Consider the following 21319-nt stretch of genomic DNA (forward strand, 5'->3'; position numbering starts at 1 on the left):
GTGAATGCATTGAATACACATCATCTCCTGTTGAACATGCCTATTTTCGACCTGCCCTAGGAAGATTTTCAAGCAATAACCTTAGCTCACAATGTCTGATTACAGTGTTTACCCGATTGTAATGCTGGCCTTTTTTTTTTCCAAGACAATTGGGCCCAAAATTGCCTGCGCGATGCAATTGGATACGAAATCAATACCTTGCCTTCGCAGTGTTACATTGTATGTTTTACTGCATAACATGGATGTATGGCAGCGAAGATCAGTTTTGCAAACCGTACAGGGAAGCTGATTTTATAAAACACACTGTCTTTGTTCAACACATACGTATTAGACCCTTACCCATTTCTTTTTGTTAAAAAATTGGGGGCTTGTTAGATTTCTGCTTGGTTTAGGAGCATTAATGTGATTTCTATGTTAGTTTTCTACTTTGGACACGTAGTAAGGGGGCACCCGTTTGATTAAGGGGCATGTTAGAATCTGGCAAATACTGGCAAATGAATCAGTAGTCTGATCTAGCATGTTCTTTGTTTTTGATCTTGTTTAATTTGAACCGCCAGATAATTTAATCAATTTCATTGGTCCTGTCAAAGCAGAATTAATAGCAGTCAACTATTAATGATGAAAAGGCTATTCATTTTTTAAAGCTATTTGAAAAATATTTGGCATTCAATTTGATTCGATTTGTATTCAATTTGGCGTCAAAAATTACTGTCGCGCACCCCTACAACCTTTGTAGGCTCCTATTGCAGAAAAAAGACTTAGATGTACAACAAGACATATAATCTTTGACATCTCTGAATGATGTCATTTGTTTACCAATTAGTATTAAGGGACAAGTAGTCCAGTTGTTTTTTCCTCAGGAATTCTGAAAGTTTTTAATACTTTTGGTCGAGCATAAATTGGTATTGGCCATAGCGTCATGGGCAAATGCTCCTTATATATTCTGTGAAAAGTCTTCAGTGGGATGTAATGCCTCCTCTAAAATTTTTGACGAAAGTTTTTCAAATGCATTTTATATTGGAGAATCTGTCAACACAAGATGGTGCAATTGTTGCTGTTGAGGCTTTCCCCTCCTTTTCCCCATTTATGTTACTATGGAGGCTGTAAATTCAGTTCTAGAAGTCACTGCTATGGCTAAAATTGTGCGCACATGTCATTTTACTATGTGCAGATTGTGGAAGTTCAGGACCTGGATTCTACACTGTGGGCAGTGGCTGAAAATGTCCCAGAGAAAGTCTGCAGGCTTGTTTTGTATTTTTCGCTTCTGAGTCTTGCCAGAGGTGTCACCGAAGCTAAAAGTGTTCAGGTAATGCCTCACATGTATGGAAAAAAAAAAGAAAAAAAAAAAAGAATATATTGCATGAATATAATGTGACCTTTAAAAGAATTGTTGGTTCAAAGGTACAGCCACAGGGCTAACATGGCGGTGGCTGTGGCTATTCTGATAGCCAGAGAGAGGATCTCACTATACATTCGAAACCATGCTCAAATTGTGATGTAAGCTTCTTTTTTTTCAACACAAATTTCATGCACGAAGATACTAGAGTTTTAGTACAGTGTAAAATGCTTGCGTAAACAATGCAACCGTAATGCAATTATTATGGCACCAATTTGCCTTTTAGAATAGTGGGAACCAGTGGAACGCTAACTCAAATGCAAACAGCTGTGAAACCATCAAGATGTAAAAGTTCACATAGTATTACAAGTTAACCTAATATTAGTACAGTGAATCTCAATCGTATCCAATGCTTCGTCCATATTATTTGCACAGCACCGAGTGCACTTTGCTTTTCTGCAAATGAAGATGATTACTATAAAGTTTAGGTTGTGGCGCCATCTTTTGCACAAGTAAATATTCATAATGTATGGCTTCTGAGACCTGGCAGCGCGCACTGGCTTGCTGCACTACTCTATAAAATCTCAGAGGACATATCCTGTTAAAATACAGCCCCTCTTGTTGAAGAGGTCCTGAAACATTTTTTAACATAGTAGTAAGAAAATGTTGCCAATATGCCGTAGAGGCTGCTGTGAACATGTGAGCCAAATACTACTGCACTGTATGCTGCAGGGAATCTGAAATCTCGTGTTAAAAACATGAAAAAATTGCTTGCTTGCACTTCCGCAATGTCGTCATGCAGCGTCATCGCAAGCAGCTGGACCCACCAATGCTATTGGCTGATTTCGTGATCACGAAAGCATTCTCAGTAATAGTACATAATTGCTAATTGTGAGTTAAATAAATGAAAAGCATATATGTCTGCAATCTCGAAAAGACAGAAAAATCATTTTATCTTCGCACTGTCGGTCTCACGTGCCAGTTGTGTCTGCTGCGCTAGGCCTCTGAGTTGGCAGCGGCATGCCGCATAGTGTACTCTACGCACAATTCTTAACTGTGTAGTATGTAGGCTTCTTAAAGCAGTATGGTGCTTTATTTGGGGCACTTCTGCATGCAACCTTTAAAGTTTACTAATTGATGTTCGTTGCAATAAACCATTTAGTTTGAGAGTGCAGTGCTCATGTTGTCTGCTTCTTTTGTCCCTCGTTCAATTTGTTCCAAATATTTCCTGAGCTATTCACATTTTACCGCACAAGTTTGAGACGGCTCGTGATGGTTTGTTTGTCCCTAGACAGAGGAGGATGACATCCAACTGCAGCTGGCACACATGCGCTTTCTGGCTGCATCACTGCGAAAAGTCCAAAGTGCTCTTGACCATGTTGCGAATGTCAAGTCACCTGTGAGCACGATAATGAAGACTAAACTACCCCGGCTTCTATGCCAGGACGTCTGGAAAGTGAGTGTCAAGTGCCTTCCATCCGTTCGCTGTGGATTGTGCTAGCAAAAGTGGCCAACCATTGTGATGCATTTTGAATGTTTTTCGTAATTGCACTGTGTGTAATTTAAGCATTCCAAGTATCTGATATCAGTCTTGCTGCAAAAGTTCTTGTACCTGTCTTAGGTAAAACTTATTGCATGGTTTTACTTATGGGGTAGTGTGCACTCGCTTTTTAATGTGCTTAATGAAAGGAAGCTGAGCTAGTTATGAGTACTTCTCCAAGCCTTGGCTGTTTTGCTTAGTTTTTACATCATAGATTACTGAAATGTTATGTGAAATACTGGTTATTTCGCACTATCATTGTTATGACTGGCAACCGGTTGTGGAGTCCTAATTCATTTAGTACAGTGGGGCCACTAGGCTTACCATGAAATAAATAAGTGCAGAAATGCTCGACAAAGGAACATTGTGATGTAAACAGAATCTCGTTGATACGATTCTGCATAATACGTTTTTCGGGATAATACGTTTTTTTCTAATATACAAATATTTTCGGATGATACATTTTATTTTCTGGTTCCCGTAAAGACTGTATCAACGAGATCCCACTGTATATGTGTGCCTGGCCCATAAATTTCTTTTCTCTTTCTCAGAATGTGCCTCCCACAGCAGGCCTCGTCAAGGAGTACTGCAAAGTGGTTATAAGAGCAACATCGAAAGAACCAGAGACTGCAGGCCCATGTGAGATTTTGTTGCGATGCTTATGTATCTTCACAGCTTTAAAATTTAGTCTTGTTGGTGGTTAGACTTCAACAGTGCTAATAAGGATGAAGGAGAGAGGCATTGAAAACCACAGAGCACTGGCTTCTAACAATGTCTCATTTCAAAAGCAGTGGACCCATATAGACATAGACACATTCTTACAAAATTACTGAACAAGCAAAATGCCACCCAGTTATTGTCCTGTAGCATCCGTGCCTGCCACTGGTACCTTCTCTTCGAGAGTTATAGCATCAGGATCTGGACAGCTAGAGTGCAATGGCATGATCTGTTTTCTTTTTTTTTTTTTTCTCTTCGAAAAGTTTCAGTTATTTCACTTGGCTGTGAAAAAACCTGCAGACCATAATTTATGTCTTATTCTCAGTCTTGGTAAACTATTCATTTCCTGCTTTCATAGCCAAGAAGTCTTGTTCACATTGTGTAGTGGTCGCGGAATGAAAATGCTTATACTTGAGGCTATGTTTTCCTTTAAGACCTCAACAAGAAAATCAGTTGAAGACAGTACAAACTGCACGGTTTCCTTATCTTAGAAAAGTTCGCCGAAGCTGTAAAAAGCTGAGGTGGTCATTTGAACGGTGTCTACTTTTGGTTTCTTGCAGCCCTGTCTGATTATGTTGCCTACTGCACAAGCATTCTGGATCTGCTGGACTTGTATAGACTGTTCTCCCAAGACTTTCATGCCGAGTACGACTGGAAAGTGCTCTCTAAGCTTGCTGGTGTTGAAACGGATGTGCTTGATTCCCAGACAGAAGACCAGTGCCTGCAACTCAGGGCCATCGGTCTTGTCCTTGAAGCTTGCCCAGCATCTGAAGCCCTCATGACCAGCGTAAGCATGTTTCTGTATTTACCGTATTTACTCGAATCTAGGCCGACTCCGATTCTAAGCCGACCCCCCAAAAGTTCGAAGTCAGAAAAAAAAAAAGAAACTTACCTCGAATGTAGGCCGAACGAAAAAGCGAGGACAGCATTCGCAAAATAAAACAGCATTTATTAAATTCGAACATGCCGAGCTCATTCTATGTCACCATCGCTGCTAGCCTCGTCACTATCTTCCTTACTGCTGACATCGTCAAACAGTGCGCTATATTCAGCACCATCAAGCGCATTAGAGATGCTGCATTTTTTGAAGGAGCGCACAATCAATGTTCCTGGGTAAATGTCATTCTCGTTGCGGCGCACGCAAAAAGCATCTCCCGTGGCCCCCTCCAACGACAGACCGATGCCTCTACGGCTAGCACAACTACTGTATTTACTCGATTCTCACGCTTCCTCGATTGTAACGCGCACCTGTTTTCCGTGAGGAAAAAAAAAAAAGTCTTTTACAGTACCGCGCACCTCATGCTTTCAAACAGAAGTACAACTTTCTGTCATTTGGAAAAATAGATTTCCTCCCGATGCACTGAAGTTACGATGAATAAAAAAAGTCGCAGTTTCGCCTGAAAGGCGATGCATCGAATGCGATAGCAAATTAGTAGACCGCTATTAACAAGCACGGTGTCACGCGCGCACAAGCAAACATGAACACATCTCGCTCGTTGACCGCGGAAACGAACTGTCAGAATGCTAGAGACGGAGCGCGCCTTCATGCTAGCATGCGTCTCGCTTCAACGCGGCGAAAACACTGCGCGCGGCGGACTTTACCTGTCGCAGATTGCTTTCATGATAGGGCCAAGGCGATCGTATCGCCGGAGTGGATCGTCGCACATTACGTCTTGCTTCGGTCCACTGAAACCGTTCCGCATTGCTTTGCTGGCGAAAATTCTTTCCTTCTGTTTGCGCCAGTCCCGCTCGCAAGTTTAGGATTCTCCGAACGCCCGTGATGCGGCCCGATTTCCGTCCGTCTCCGCACAGATAATCACTTTCCTTTTAAATGCGGCATCACGATGACCTTGGTACTTCATGCTGATAAATAGAGCAGACGCTGAGAACGTGAAGACAGACGGTAGACTATTGCCTAAGCACGTGTACTGCAGCACACGGAGGAAGCTTCCGCATGCTACGGTAGCTAGGCTTGACGCGCGTGCGAGGCGGCCATTTTGAAATGCCGACGCAGATTTAGGGTCGTGTTGAAAGTGCACGTTAGATTCGAGTAAATACATTATTCGTTTAGAAAGTGGCATCGCTCATTTGGTGCCATTACGATAACGCCACACCGCGCGCCGATGCTGCACCATACCGATACAACCGATAGGACGCAGGTCAAAATGGCGACGTCGCTCGTGTACTTCAGTTGGCTACTGGCGCGGCTAGTAGCGGCTGCGATACTAACTTTTCTGGATGGCGCTAACTATGCACCGTATTATCAGTTTCAGTTAAAAACTGGCGCGTTTTTTAAAATCCTCGAATCTAAGCCGACCCTAGAGTTTCGTATGTGATTATTTGAAAAAAACTATCGGCCTAGATTCGAATAAATACGGTAGCTGCGTTCCACACGTTTCTTCTTTTATGTATTTTTGTGTTTATTTTCTGATGTGAATGCATATGAAAGTGCATGCCATCATTTTTCAAATGTGGAAAGGTGCATGCTCTCTCTCTCACAAGAGCGTAAGAGCATCCTTGTTGATATGGGCCTGCATGCTAGGAGAGCGTGTGTTGTTTTCAAATGGCACAATGCCATGAAGCCAAAGCTGTTTGGTCTTCTCATGTATATGGTCGATCTTTATCGTTTCCTTGAAATTTTGTTTGGCCTGGCTATGACTGGCAGCATCATCATTGACATTGCCACGTGAATAATGTGTATTTTGCAGGATGGGGAACAAAAGTCGCCATTCTGCCACCTCCTCGAGCTTTTTGCACGTCGTAAAGAGGATGTCATTGGAAAATCTGCAGCGTCACTCATTTCAAAGGTAAGGTAGTGGTACATTAGGCATTTGTTGTCTTATTACAGACTGAAATGATTTACAAACTTATGAAGTAACATTCTTAATGGCAGCAGTATAAAGCCTAAATTAAAATGTGCTTCATCTTGTATTCTTTATCCTGGTGTTTCTCAGACCATTTTAGCCCATAAGCTTTGCTTTCTGAAAGTAAGAAAACTAAAAGGCCTTTAACTATTAAGAGTGAATGAGATGTAGTGGCAATAGCTGAAAGTCACCCATGTTTGCAAAATCAATTTCTCTTCCAAGCAGTGATATAGAGTCTGTGCTGACACTTCATCCGTCTGATAAAGTGGTTTTTGCCTCAGTAATCTCCCATGTGTAATCTATGCAGAGTGATGATTTTACATTTGGTGAAAAATTGCTTGCATCCACTGTCATTACAAAGCACTGAGTGCACTTCAGTAGCACATTACATTTTCAGTAAGGTCTCTCATTCCTTTTTGGCTGATATAATTCAGCCCATATGACCAAGGAAAGCTGTAGACAACCTCCCTACATGCCGCAGAAGGGTTTCAATGTTTATGCAGCACTTTTCCGGCTTTCCAGTTGGGTCGTTAGGACTGTGCCATTTAGCACATACACTCAGTGATGCAACTCCAACTTGTGCAAGGGACTGTGGTTTTTAAATAATGACCTAAAGGAAAATATTATATAGAGCTAGATTGAAAGATTAGGCTTCTGTAATGATGAATTCGTCATTCATAGCGAGAGCATAGCTTTTGTTATCAAAAAAACTTAGAAAAGGATAAAAATGGTAAATAGGAGTGGGGGTGCCTGTTGTGGACTATGGTACCTTTCATGTGACTTCAGCACTGGCATATTCACAGAGAGCAGCCTAGAGGGAGGTCATGTGGGTATTACGTCGAGCTCATCCATTTTGGTGCGGGCTGTTCAAATAGAGTAGCAGCAGCGGGGCCTTCTGTGGCAATTTTCTACCCAACAAAGAGATATCTATCAATCTAGCTTGCCCTAATAATTTAATATTTTCCTCTAGTGTCCCTTTAAACCGTTTATATTCAGTTTCATGATTCTACCTGCTGCACCAGTGGGTCTTAAAGCTTAGGGCCATCTCCAATTCCTTTATTCAAAAACATGTGAAATAGAGAATATCTCTCATTACACAACTGCTGAATCGATTTGAATGAAATTTGTTGCATTTAAGAGGGAAAGCCATATTCTACTGAATGTTGAGAGTAGGATTTTAATTTCTGGCCTCATAGATTTTACAGAAATTTCTAGAAATCAGTAATTCTGAAAACAATTGACGTTCAAAACTGATATTCGTAATTCTGGGCCAAAAACATACATCACATTTATGTAAACCACATCTCTTAGCTCATCTGACACGGGCAAATGGGACACACGTGTTTACAGCTAACATGGAATTGTTACAATGTTTACGAGGGTTTTGCAAAGTCCTACTCGCACATTAGTGGTATATTTCAGAGCGGTGCGTAATACATCAATTTTTTCGTCATTAAGTGTCTCAATAGATGCAGTTTACTGAATTGTAATATTTTGTTTATGATTTCTTTGAGTTGTAAGCTCTATGTGTCAGTATTTAAAATTTCTTTTTCTTGGTTTTCAAGAATTTTTTAAAGATAAAATTGATGACGTAAATATGAAATGTGCTTGCAACATTCGGTAGCTTTTAACTATTTCGTACAATGAACAAAGTACAATGAACTTCATAACTTCATCAAAATTAGTTTCGTGGAGGCCAACCAAGATGATTTTTCTGTTCCCTTGCATTTGGACTAGAGCTCCTGAGGTGAAGTTTCTCTTTAAATTGTGATTGTTTACTGGTGTGAGCAGTCATAAAACATTTACATTAAGATATTTTGGTGTCTTCTACCAGCTGCTTTGCAACCTGAGTGTTCTGGAGGGATACAGCATGGAAGTGGACATCTGGATGGAGAAGTTCAGGCAGGTACAACACTTGAACTTGGTCCACCTGCTGCTGGCCGCTGTCAAGCTGGTTGTCACTGATTCGAACCGCCTCAACTCTAAAGTATGCGCTGTGTCATGGATGGCGCGTCTACAGGCGGTGGACAGTCTTCGATAGACCTTTGGAGTGAGTATGCTGCATTTGTTGTTGTACTTTGCTTTCTAACATTGCTTACAGCTTTTAGGGCCACTCATGAGAGTTTGAGCCCCAAATTTCAACTCTCAGATACCCGTGTTGTTTGAGTTTTGCATCTGTATGGCTGCTTTTTGACAATTATCGGTAGCAGACATACCTTAGACTGTATTCTGACTATCTTTGTAACTGTAGGCATAACTTTCTTTTTCTTTTTATCTCGGTTGATAGCGCACGACGTATTAGAGTGGTTAAATACATAATTGAAACTGCTGTAATGAAGTGGAAGCACAAGCTCGGTAACACGGGGAAAAAGGGGGAAAAGGAAGAGGAAGTGAATAGAACAGCCGGCCCAGTGAACGGGTGCTGTGTCTCTGTCTCCTGTTCTTTCCTTTACAATGGCGCAGTCGGCTAATACTGAGACTCCGGAATATCTGGCCCCGAGCATCGCAAGCGGACGGACACTACCGGGACCGCATTCGTCGCCGCAAGTATTCACCACATCATCCGGGGACGGCGTCCAGGCCTCCTCAGTGGCTCTCGCGGACGACGGCGCTAGTGAGCTCAACCAAGCCCTCTCTGCTATCTCAAAACGACTTCAGACAATGACCGACGCGTTTGCTTCAGTCGTCGGACAAAGCACGCTTTCACTGCAAGCACCGACGACTCTTCCTGATTTCTATGGTTTCCAAGAGGACCCTGTAACTTGGGTGCGTACCATAGAGTCTGTAGCTAATCGTTACGCGTGGACAGACGCCGTGAAGAGGTCCATGGCAGAAGGTAGTCTCCGAGGTGCAGCTCAGGCTTGGAATTTGTTTGAAGGACGAACCTATCCAACTTGGTCCAGCTGGACCGCGGCGCTGCTCTCTGCTTTCGAGAACTTGCCAAGCGCCTATGACACTCGCTTTATGCAGATGCGGTCACGCCATCAAGCTCCAGATGAAGACATAGCCGAGTATATTTATGACAAGCTGTGGCTCCTCAGCACCTGCAACCTTACCTGGGCTTCCCCAGCGGCCAAGCAGTATGTCATAGATGGCATCCACGACTCCACGCATGCTGTCGTCCTGTCCGTGTATGCGTTAGAGACAGCGCCTGACGCTTTCGTCCGCAAAGCTTCAGTGCTACAGGACACAGCTAAACGGCGTCGGGCTGCCACCACACAGCCGTGTGCCACTTCTCAAGTTCCCCTGATGCAGTGTGGAAGCCCCTCCGTTGGCGACGCTAGCCACTGCACTAGCGACGGGGTGCAAGATAAAAGACAGCAAATGCGATACCAGAGCAGCACAAGGCCGTTGGTGTCAATTCACGTCGACGGTATCGGAGAGCTGACGGCGCTTGTAGACACAGGCGCTGAGCGTTCAGCGCTGCTTCGGCGGCACGCGCCTGCCAATCTCCATCCCTGGACTCAGGCACCCTTGCGATGCCTAGGGGGAAACGTACAGCCAGCAGGCACCATTGACCTGCGGCTACACACAACCGCTGGTACGAAGCATCTACGCGACGTGCCCGTCTTCGACGACTTGCCTGCCGACATCATTCTTGGCGCGGACTACGTCCTTTCTAACGACGTGCAACTGAACATTGAGGGCGGTAAAGTTATGCTGCGATCCACAACCTCCTGCGCGCCTCCGACTGAGTCACAGAGAGGTGAGCCTTCCGGCAGGAAGTCCCTTTCTAGCGTTCTCGAGCAACATCGCGCCCTGTTTGCCGACAACAATGCACAACTACCCGGTACTGACTTGCTTGAGCACCGCATTCCGACAGACAGTCACCCACCTATATGCGTACCAATGCGACGGTATGCTGAACGCGAACGGTCTGTCATTGCCGAACAAGTAAGTGAGATGCTGGCTGCTGGCGTGATTAGACCGTCGTGCAGTCCTTGGGCCGCACCTGTTGTCCTTGTTCGCAAGAAAAACGGCTCTTTGCGGTTCTGTGTTGATTATAGAGAGCTCAACAAGCATACTATACCGGACTCCTACCCACTGCCCCGCATTGACGATGCCATCGATACAGTACGGAATGCAAGATTCTTTTCGTCGTTAGACCTGCGGGCTGGGTATTGGCAAATCAATGTCGCAGAAGAAGACAAATTTAAAACCGCGTTCCGTACACCATCAGGTCTTTACGAGTTCAACCGTATGCCCTTCGGCTTACGGACAGCTCCCAGTACGTCCAGCACGCTATGAACACTGTGCTGGGTCCGCTTAAGGATCATGGCTGTGTTGTGTACCTCGATGATATCTTAGTTGTGGGCACAACAGAAGAAGAACATCTTCGGAACCTAGACGAAGTTCTTGAGAGGCTCTACAACGCTGGATTCCGACTAAACCGTGAGAAATGCCAATTTGGACTTACGGCCATCTCGTATCTGGGTTACTCCATCTCTGAGAAAGGCGTACAGCCTCTCCCTGAAAGGATATCAGCCGTTACGAACTTCCCCACTCCGACGTGCATTAAGCAGCTGCAGTCGTTTTGGGCATCGCGTCTTATCTGCGAAAGTTTGTTGCCAACTTCGCTTCGACAGCTGCTCCCCTTACTGACCTGCTCAAGAAAGATACGCAGTTTAAATGGGGCCAATCACAGGAATGGGCGTTCCAATCGCTCAAACATCAGCTGACTGACTGCCCTGTACTGAGCCACTTCAATGAAGACTGGACCACAGAGGTGCACACAGACGCTAGCCAGGTTGGACTCTGAGCAGTACTTGTGCAGCGCGACCCAGATGGTGCTGAGCATGTTGTCGCCTATGCCAGCCGAAAACTTTCAGATGCTGAAAGTCACTACCACTCCAACGAGTTGGAATGCCTAGCTGTTGTGTGGAGCGTTGACGACAAATTTAGACACTATCTTCTTGGTTGGCATTTCACGGTGGTAACAGATAATGCTGCAATTTCATGGATGTTCTCAAAGCAACACCTGAAGCATAAATTCGCACGCTGGATAATACGACTACAGGAGTATGACTACAGCGTCCGACATCGCGCCGGTACTCTAAACCAAGTGGCCGACGCATTGTCGCGAAATCCTAGTGGGGACGACTCGTCTAGAATGAAGGAAGCCTGGATATTATTTTCACAGCAAGACGTCACCGAGGCCCAACGCCAAGACACTGACGTGGCGGCTATCATAGCTTCACTTGCGGACGCACAGAACAGCAACAAATTTGTCGTGCGTGACAGCAACTCTCTATCGTCGTCTATGGAAGAATAAGTGGCAAGTTGAAGAACACCTTCTAGTCATCCCTGCTTCGTTGCGGCCTGGCATTCTTCACGCCATCCACGATACACCTGAAGGCGGACGCATAGGTCAGCGAGCGACACTAAAGAAAGTACAAGAGCGTTTCTGGTGGCCCAAATTGAGTAAGAGTGTTCGTGATTACGTCGCTAGCTGCGAAATATGCCAACGACACAAGCGGCTTCCAGGGTGCCAGCCTGGGCTACTCACACCCATTCCACCTCCTGCTACCATATTTCACACAGTTGGCATCGACCATGTTGGCCCCCTACCAACGACAGCGGCTGGCAATCGCTACATCCTCATTGCTGTTGACCATCTATCCAAATTTGTGGAGGTGGAAGCCGTGCCTTCTCTGGCACCCAGCTACGTGACAAGATTTTTGAGAGACCGATTTGAACTGAGGCATGGTCTTCCGACCAAACTAATATCCGATCGGGCGCCCACCTTCCGCAGCTCCGAACTCCGTGCCTACCTACGCCATGCAAGAGTTGAGCACCACTATGCCTCAGCGTACCATCTGCAAGCAAACGGCCAGACGGAGAGAACTAATCAGACAATTCAAGCACGTTTGGCTCCCTACTGCAGAAATAGTAAGCCGGGAGAAGCAGATTGGGACGAACATCTCCAGGCTGCTGCTTACTCAATGAACACTTCACTACAGAACTCAGCTGGGACATCGCCGTACGAAATAGTCTACGGCCAGTTACCCCGCCTTAACGCGCTCAATTTGGATACCCCGATCAGATTTGGACGCCCCGTCGCGCGACAGACATTATGCCGCAATATTCGAGAAGAAGCTCGCAAGAGTGCCGCGAGAGCCCAAGACGTTCAAAAGCGTCATTACGACCGTCGCCATCGTCCCGCGCCGCAGTACCAGATAGGAGATGAGGTGTGGGTCCAACGAGGTAGTCGACCACTGGGCAAGAAGCTTTGCGCGAAATTTGAGGGTCCCTTTGTGATCACAGAACGCCTGGGGAAGAACACTTGGCGTGTTCGCACTCTGGATCAACAGGGGACCTTGGACAGGAGAAGAAAGAACAATTTCGCCGTCCACGTGGCTCGTCTCAAGAAGAGGGTCCACCGACAAATCTGATGTGGTTGTGCACCGAGTTTCAAAAATGCAGTGTGGCCGAGTGTAATGAAGTGGAAGCACAAGCTCGGTAACACGGGGAAAAAGGGGGAAAAGGAAGAGGAAGTGAATAGAACAGCCGGCCCAGTGAACGGGTGCTGTGTCTCTGTCTCCTGTTCTTTCCTTTACACTGCAATGTTTAGATGCATCCTTGCAGCTAAACCTTGCCTACTGGTGGAGTGTGACTGTAATCAAGAAGTTTTCGGAGAGCTTGCATCCGCTAACATTTGGAGTTTTTGTTTTGTGTACGTTTTTTTAGCAACATTTCAAAGTGTAAAAATGCAAACAATAGTATATAAAGGCACAGCATCTTAATAACTGAACAAACCCTTGCAAAACACGAGGAACAGCAAAATTTACTGAAGAATGATACAGCAGACTAAATTCTTTGAGTGACGTTCTTAGTGCTTGAGCTGCTACGTTTGCAGCAGTTTTACTGCAGATAAATTTGAACTTATTTGCAGATTTTTTCATGTAGGGGCGCGATGAACCTTTATTATCTATGTATGTATGTCATGGTCTGCCTGTTACATTGTGTGTTAGGGATGCACATGTGGCATGACTTCTTGTGTTTGCTGCATTTTTAAAAATAGTTTATGTACTATTTTATCAAGAGTGTTTTGGGAGATAGATGACGCTTCATGTGTCAAATTATCTGTGAATCATCAAACTGTCTATAGTTGCTCGTACAACTTTTTTTCATAGGTTTACTCAGACAAAACGAAGCTGCTGCTAAGAATGCCCAAGAGATGGAGTCTTTTGAAGCTGGGTGAGCAGTTTTCTCAGTAAATTATAATAAATGTGGTGTGACTGCTTTGCTGAGAACATTGCCAGCATTTTCCTTAACTGGCAATGTTTGATTGAGCATTTGTTAATGTTGGAATGTTAATGTGATATTGTCTTTCTATGCCATCTGATCAAAAATGGCCAAATTTTTTTATTGGGGAATGTTTTGTGAAAGTGGTTTATTTATTCAAAGTCTCAACCATTATTGCAACATTGAAGCATAACAGCATGATACCATATACCGTGTGGTAGGTATCAAAAGAGAACACAAAACTCGATGTTTGCCTGCTGAGTATGTGAAATACAGTTGAACCCCCTTATAACGATACCACTTTTAACATACATCAGAAATAACAACAAGCAGCCGATGAACCGGCAACTTTTGTATGTCTTCTATAGTAAAATAACCGCTTGCTCTAATGCTCCTATGCTGCATTATCGGTTATAACAATTAACTCTGGCTATAGGGTGTGTGCTCCGAAAGGAATAAGAACACAAAATCCTCAAGAAAAAAAAAAAAAAGAGAAAAACATGAGCTCCTTTGCCACACCCGTTTTTGCAGCACGGCACATCTTCGTGGCATTGCCAAAAAAAAAAAAAGAGAGAGAGAAAGAACAGAAGCCGCTTTGCCACACCCTCCTTTGTGCTTTATCTCCATCAAAATGGCACATATAGCGGGAAGTACTCTTGACATTTATGAAATTACTGTCCGAGGCTGGATGCCTGGCAATAAATTTTAAGGTTTCTCTATATTTGGACCAGTTTTTTTCTTTTCCCCGAATGTTGATCAAAACTCTAGATGTAGAAAAACTTTTCTAAGGTGTACTGCAACCTTAAACTCTGCTTTGATTCCTTTGTTTATTTTTTAATTGCACAGCAAGTAGCATATGCTAACTTTATGTCGGCTATTTCTAAAACTCTCGAATTTACTCGCTTTCTTTCTAACAGTACATACTTCAGTCCTCTTGTTCCTGCTGCTCTAGAGTGTATAGAAGATTCTTCTGATGCAGGTGAGTGACTTAGAGTTCCTTTACATGTATTGCTGCTTTAATAATAGAGAAAGTATTATGCTATGTACAACATGCTTATGTGTGATAGCTAGAACTACTATCTCAACAGGAAAATGTTTTTGAAAGTACTATTTTAAGTACTAGTAACGGAGGCTATTAGAGGACTTTAGAATGGCAACTCATCTGAAAACTTTTTTCTAGTGATTTCCAAAATGATTTCTGTAATCTCTGTCGCTTCTAGCTTTTGGGAAGCCTTTACATCAGTAAGTGTTATGCAAATTTTCCTGCTCTCAATATCTTTGTACCTTCTATTACTAGGACATACTGAAAAACCATATTGCACAATCTCTGCAGTCACTTTAGGTTTCTGTGTGAAGGTTGGCTAAATGTTTATTCATCAAATGTAACAGCTCTGAAGCACTGCAGTAAAAAAATCATTCTAGTGTAAGCATGTTTTTAATTTAGTGTCGCTGTTACCATGAGGTTAGGTTTCTATATTGCATACAGTAAGTAGTAAGGTCACGTTGAGGGTGATCCAAAAGGGGTGTCATCGAAAGGCTCCAAGGTAATGAGGCTGTTTTAAAGGATGTGATTGTACGTGTCCTTCTTGTAGACGATGTGAGAAATATTATAGTCAACTGGAAAGGCATGCTGACTATACCACATATTGAGTGTTGAATGCAAAACTGTTGCCTGATCTCTGATGAAATTTTGCAATAATGTACTGTCTTGCATTAAGTTTAGTTTCATAGTACCACGTTTGTGGGCATTACTTAGCAGTTTCATTGCCAGTGTTTGATTGCCAGTAACTCCGCTTCTGCTGAACACATTGAAGTACTTTTTGTGGTAAAGTATTTCTGAAATAGCCTGTTTTAACTCCAAATGCATTTCTCCACTTCGATAAAAAGTGGTTCAGGGCCCCTTTAAAGGGATACTAAAGGAAAATATTAAGTTGAGCTAGATTGAAAGATTAGGCTTTGTCATTCATAACGAGAACAGAGCTTTTGTTAGCGAGAATGGACGAAAATGGAACATCGGCCTGTTGTGTACTATGGTACTTCTCATGTGACGTCAGCACTGGCATATTCACAAAGAGCGGCATAGAGGGAGGTTTGTGGAAATTATGTCAACTCGTCTGTTCTGGCGCTAGCAGTTCAAATTGACAAGCAGCAGTGAAGCCTTTGGCGGTAATTTTCTGCTGCAACAAAGTGATATATTGGCACACAGAAAACGATGATAGTATTCTAGACAAAGAATTTATTGATCTAGATTGACTAACATTTTGCTTTAGTGTCCTTTAACAAAGCAAAAGCTTTGTGGACGTCTTAAAGCTGTGAGAGGTTTAGATAAAGGGCTCCAACCTTTGTGGGCTGCTGTTTTTTTGACTTGGCTTCTGTCTGCAGTGCACAAGAGCTACGTCTACTCTGTGGTCAAGACCATCCTGCACCACCAGCAGCGCCCTCTGGCCTTCTGCAGATTCCTCCACGAACATTCGAATGTTCTTTCAAAGTTGCTCCTCAGCTATGCTTCCATCTGGTCATCTGCCATGTTACCGGAGACGGTGAGTGATTGTTTAATCGGTGAAACAATTAACACAGAAAAATTGTAATGGCATAAGCGTAAGTGTTTCTCCGATTTTTGCAGTCAGAGAAATATGAAGCTCACAGAATTTACATTCGCAGAATACAAATTTATTCCCACTTAAGCCCATTGTCGTCATCTTAGACAGCTCTTTGTCACTACCTACCAACCACAACGATTGTCATTTCATGTGGTCCACTGTATTTGATACTCTGCATTTTTTAAATGACTGCAACCATTGCAAACAAGATGGGGGTCCACACTTAGAATAACCACTTTGCCAGTTTGTCCAGCAAATGCACTCAAAACTCTGACACTGTGAAAACATGGTGTATTTTCATTGTTGCTTGCCTAACTGTTAAAATAACTTCCCCTTTGAATGAGCTTTCGTAATGCATACCTGCCAACCGCAAGACTTTCAAATTTGTAAGCTTGCGACCGGGGGGGGGGGGGGAGGGGGGGGGGGCACTGAAGTTTTGCCAAGGAGTATGACTTCAAACACACTTGGAAGTACTGATAGAGTCTAGTACTGACGAGGCTTCGAGCACGTCATCACACTTCGCAGCCGCTGCGGCTGCGAAACACCGGAGTGCCAGAGTCGCACTGCGCTCGATGCAGCAGCACGTCGCACACACACAAAATAAAAAAAGCGAGGCCCACAAAACAGATCATACTCGCAAAAAAAGCCTAGCGAAGGTGACAGGCGAGACGACAAGCCACAGCCTCCAATACAGACACTGTGCCTGCCGCATCGACCCGAAATCGCCGTCATCTCTGGGGGCGCCACTTACCTACAGGTGAGTCTCTACGTTGTTAAGAGTAACGATAGCCAGTGACTTGCGGCCGTCGTCAGGTCGTCCAACGACCCGATGACGAAGGCAACATCAAAGAGTGAAAAATGTCCTTACCCTGCAGACAATAAAGGTTACGGCGCACACTCCCATCTCTATGTGCCCCTATGTAATTGGCGCCCCCGCCCACCAGCAACGGTGTGCCTTTATTAGGAATTCTTAAAAAATATATATTACGCGAATATAACTACTTTTCCAGTAAAAATTGAGCCGACATTCGTAAAATTGTAAGACGGGTCCAAATTTGTACACTTTACGGAAAATTCGGAAGAGTTGGCAGGTATGTTAGTAATGTAACAGTGTGTTGTCATCACTAATTTACACAAAACTTGTTCAGTGGCCATCTTGTGATGACACGGGAGATGACGCATATTGCTCACTCCTCTCCTACATACAGGAAGTTAGTTTGGACTCTCTGATATGAGACGTGCGATAGTTTGCCCCATCCCTTCATAGGCCCCAAGGTAATCCCCGTAAATAAGGACTTTTCACCACCAAATTATTGACACTTTGGCACGAGATTCAAGACAAAAAAATTTTAGCTTTAGCTTCCACCACTATTAATCAACTTTTCCCCAGAAAGTAAATGCAAATAAAGTTGTCAAATACTTAATCTATCTAACTAACCTAGTGTTGCTCTTTAGTGACCTTTTGGTAGCCAGAAAGAGTTGGGTGGAGGAATGGCACTTATGCCAGCGACAAAAAGGAAAAAGAAGCAACTTGTCAAAATTTTTTATACAATTTGAAAGAACGTGTACTTTCTAGCCTGTAGTCGGCTTGGTTGTCGCAGACAACATAGCTTGTATACATTTGACTAAGACTGCGCATTCATGTCATAGTATATTAGTCTTTTCATGTTCTGTTTTGTTATTTTGTCCCGACAGAGGCCATTGAGAGAGGACTGCATGAAGGAGTTCTTTACAGCTGCGGAGGATCGACTGGAGCGCATGTTTATAGACATCCTCTATGTCCCAAAGCGCATGAAAAAGCCGGTGCCCTCAACAGAGGAGACTGCTGTAGACGTCACATCCTGCAGTGCACTTCAATGCAGAAGCTTGTTTTACCAAGCTATGCTCTATGCAAAGAAGTTGTTCTGCAATAGACATGTGAGTGAATCGTATAAAGTTTGTGCTATTCGAAGATATTGCCTTGTTTAATATAGCAGTGCTGAATCGGTTTAGCCAGTCATCTTTAAAGGTAGCGCAGATGGCTATACAGTCAAACCTCGATACAACAAAGTTTGATTTAACGAAATTCGAGATGTAACAAATTATTTTAATTCCCCATTTTAGTTTAATGGAAAACTGTGTATCTTCCTTTCGCGATTTAGCTAAGTAATTTCGTGACACTGTTTCAATTTAACGAAGTTTTCGGCCATTTCAAGCATGGTACTTGGAGCCTGTGTCGCTGGTACATCTCGTAAAATCTATCAAAATGTTGGCCGAGGAAAAAGTTATTTGCAAGAGTCCTTCGCATAAAAGGTTTCACCGGCGCTGGGATGGGATGTGGTATGCAGGAAACACCTCTATGCCGTTTTTCGCACTGGTAAACAACTTGCAGAGGCCGTGGGGCACGCAGCAGGAGTGTTTCGGGAAACACGAGAGCTGACACGAGAGCGCCTATCTGTCCTTTCCCCCTAGCACACGTTCCTCCTCCTTTGGTAGGTGCTTTGATGTGAATTGTGTCACCGTGTGTCTAGTGTTGGTGGTCGCGTAATCTAAATTTTTTTCCGGGACATGGTGCGAGTGTTTGTGGTCATCCAGTGAGATCAGTTCATGTTTGTCTGAGTTTGTGTGACACCGATACAACTATGAACTTGCTTCTTGTAGTTGTCTCTTTGATATTGCCATCAGTGCGTTTCTGGTGAAACTGCGAAAAAAAAAATTTTTCGGGGCAAATATCCGTATCTCTTTGCACTTTTGTTTTTAATTTGTGGCCGCCATCTTAGGATGGCTGCGCGCACTGAGCGTGGTTAGGCAGAGTGTAGAAGATTTATGGCCCTGCGTGCGAATCTCGCACATGCAAATACAAATCTCATGCAAATCTCGCACACCGTGAGCCAGGCTAATGTATTGCTCTCGGTGTGATCTTCACCGCACCCGCTGGCGCTCATAACCGCTCTATTATGGCCCGACATTCTTGCGATTTGTCTATAAGTGCTTATTGACAAGATACTATGCACCACGAATGTTCTAGGAATTTGCGAAATTATCTTTACAGCTGAAACTTTAAAATCTTGAATGAACAAAATTCGAGATGTAATTAAGTTTTTCGCTGTAAGCAAAGCTTTGTTATATCAAGGTTTTACTGTATAAGCTGATGTGTTATGTTTGTATGCTGTTGCACACAGCTGGAGAATCTGCCCAAGGCAAGCGCAGTGGCCTGTAAGTGTGGCGGCATCATATGTATAGTAACCAAAATACTTTTACTTTGGAAAATTGGAAAAATGCATGGAGGGGAGCCAAACAAACTTTTATGTGCTTATTCACTATCTAATTACGCAATTATTCCTCATTGCGTAATTGCAACTATACTTTCATTGCAACGCATTTTATATGCCTTCCAACGTGTTTTTATATTCAGAAAGTGAGACCAGTGTCTTGTGGACGTGTGCTCTGCCTGTTTAGTAAACAAGATACTTTGCTGCAACAATGTTCAAATCTCTATCAGTAAACTTTCAATAACTTGAACGCACATGTGTCAGAACATTGGTTAATTAAGTCGAATTATTTTCATAGTGCACAGTCAGGTAAGTAAGTTATGCTATTGGAATAATTTAAATTTTCTTGGGGTGTCCTTGTGCCACAAAATAACATTACTGTTGCAGACAGACCAAGTTATAATGAAAACTTAGATACTAGTACTACACCCATGCTGTAGTTTCTCATACTGTCGTTAGTATGCGTGATTACAGATTGATCAGCTCTTAAGTTACTTTGTTTAATTTCATTCAGATTGGTTATAATGCAAGCTGTGTCTTGTTTGAGTAATTTCTTGCTACTTTAAGACTCACTTGTCCATGTTTGCACACTTGCTTACTCCTATTTCTCATGTGACTTCATGCCAACAAGCACTTATTGGTCTCGTGCTTTTCATCTAGCTCGTGCGGGAATTCTTTTCCGTGATCCAAGTCCTAAAAGACATCTTCGAGCGCGTCATCGAACTAAGGACAGAAAAGGAGGAGCCTGCCGCTTTGCTTAATGCTCTGCTTCGTGATTACATGACTCTCTCAATTTACCTCCACGATGGACAAGATGGCCTGTATCCTGTTGCACATGGCTACTCATCCTTCGTGCTCGACACTATCATTCAGGTCATGCAGGTATGTGTCACAAGCTTCCTCATGTACTGACACGTGTACATTGTATATCTTTTTCTGGTGACCATTTTTTCTTCAGCTAACAACAGTTAGAGCTCAATCTAACGAAACCCAATTTTACGAAGTTCCCGATCTAACAAAAAAGTTTACATCCCCCGGCAGGTACCTATAGGGTTCAATGTTGTCATCAACCCAAATTAATGAAACTAATGGCCAGCAAACCTGATTTAACGAAGTTTTTTTCTGAAATAAGTAAGTAAAAAAAGTGGTGATTTCTTTCTAATTTTGACACAGATGGGTTTTTCTTCGAGCGTGCACTCTTAACGCTATCACATTAAAACGTCCAGGTGCTCTACTCACGATCATGGTGCTCGTAGTCTTTGCATATTGGCAGCCTGTCATAGCTTCACGTGACCGTCTGCTTGGCCTGCATAGCACATCGCACAAGCAATTCGGGCCTCCCTTGCGGATTTTTTCACATGCACAGGCATGGGTTAGCGGCAAATACAATGCCGCGGTAGCTTTTGGCTGTCGCTGCGTTACAATTTCAGATTTTCAAGTACCAAAATATCGCATTCTCGATTTTACGAACATCCCGATCTAACAAAATAATTTGAGCATGGTCATCACTTCGTTAAATCGAGTTTCAACTGTACTGTTACAAAGTTATCGCTCAGTGCAAGACGTGCCTGTATGTATTAGAACTTTCTCTAATGTCGTCAGTTCTATAACAAAGAAATCTTCTCCAGTCTGACTGCATGCACGATGTGAGTACTAGTGGTGTATGTAATAGAATGTACATGAGCACCAACAATTATGCTTGAATGTATGACAATGAGTCATGTGTAAGTAGCCGAAGAACTTGACTTGTAGATCAGATGTCAATG

The 21319-nt window shown here is 43.4% G+C and overlaps 1 protein-coding gene across 1 annotated transcript in view; it reads left to right on the top strand.

Annotated features, from left to right (window-relative positions):
- The window catches only part of LOC119460702 (nucleolar pre-ribosomal-associated protein 1-like), a 68700-nt gene that overhangs the window by 13296 nt on the left and 34085 nt on the right, over nt 1–21319 (top strand). The window contains 12 exon segments of the mRNA XM_037721763.2: nt 1172–1306; nt 2628–2792; nt 3428–3515; nt 4154–4380; nt 6302–6400; nt 8292–8495; nt 8498–8507; nt 13591–13654; nt 14620–14681; nt 16085–16242; nt 17998–18219; nt 20214–20435. Coding sequence (XP_037577691.2) covers nt 1172–1306; nt 2628–2792; nt 3428–3515; nt 4154–4380; nt 6302–6400; nt 8292–8495; nt 8498–8507; nt 13591–13654; nt 14620–14681; nt 16085–16242; nt 17998–18219; nt 20214–20435 — 1656 coding nt within the window.

The sequence above is a fragment of the Dermacentor silvarum genome, chromosome 8 (genome assembly GCF_013339745.2).
Source record: "Dermacentor silvarum isolate Dsil-2018 chromosome 8, BIME_Dsil_1.4, whole genome shotgun sequence".
Lineage (NCBI taxonomy): Eukaryota > Metazoa > Arthropoda > Arachnida > Ixodida > Ixodidae > Dermacentor > Dermacentor silvarum.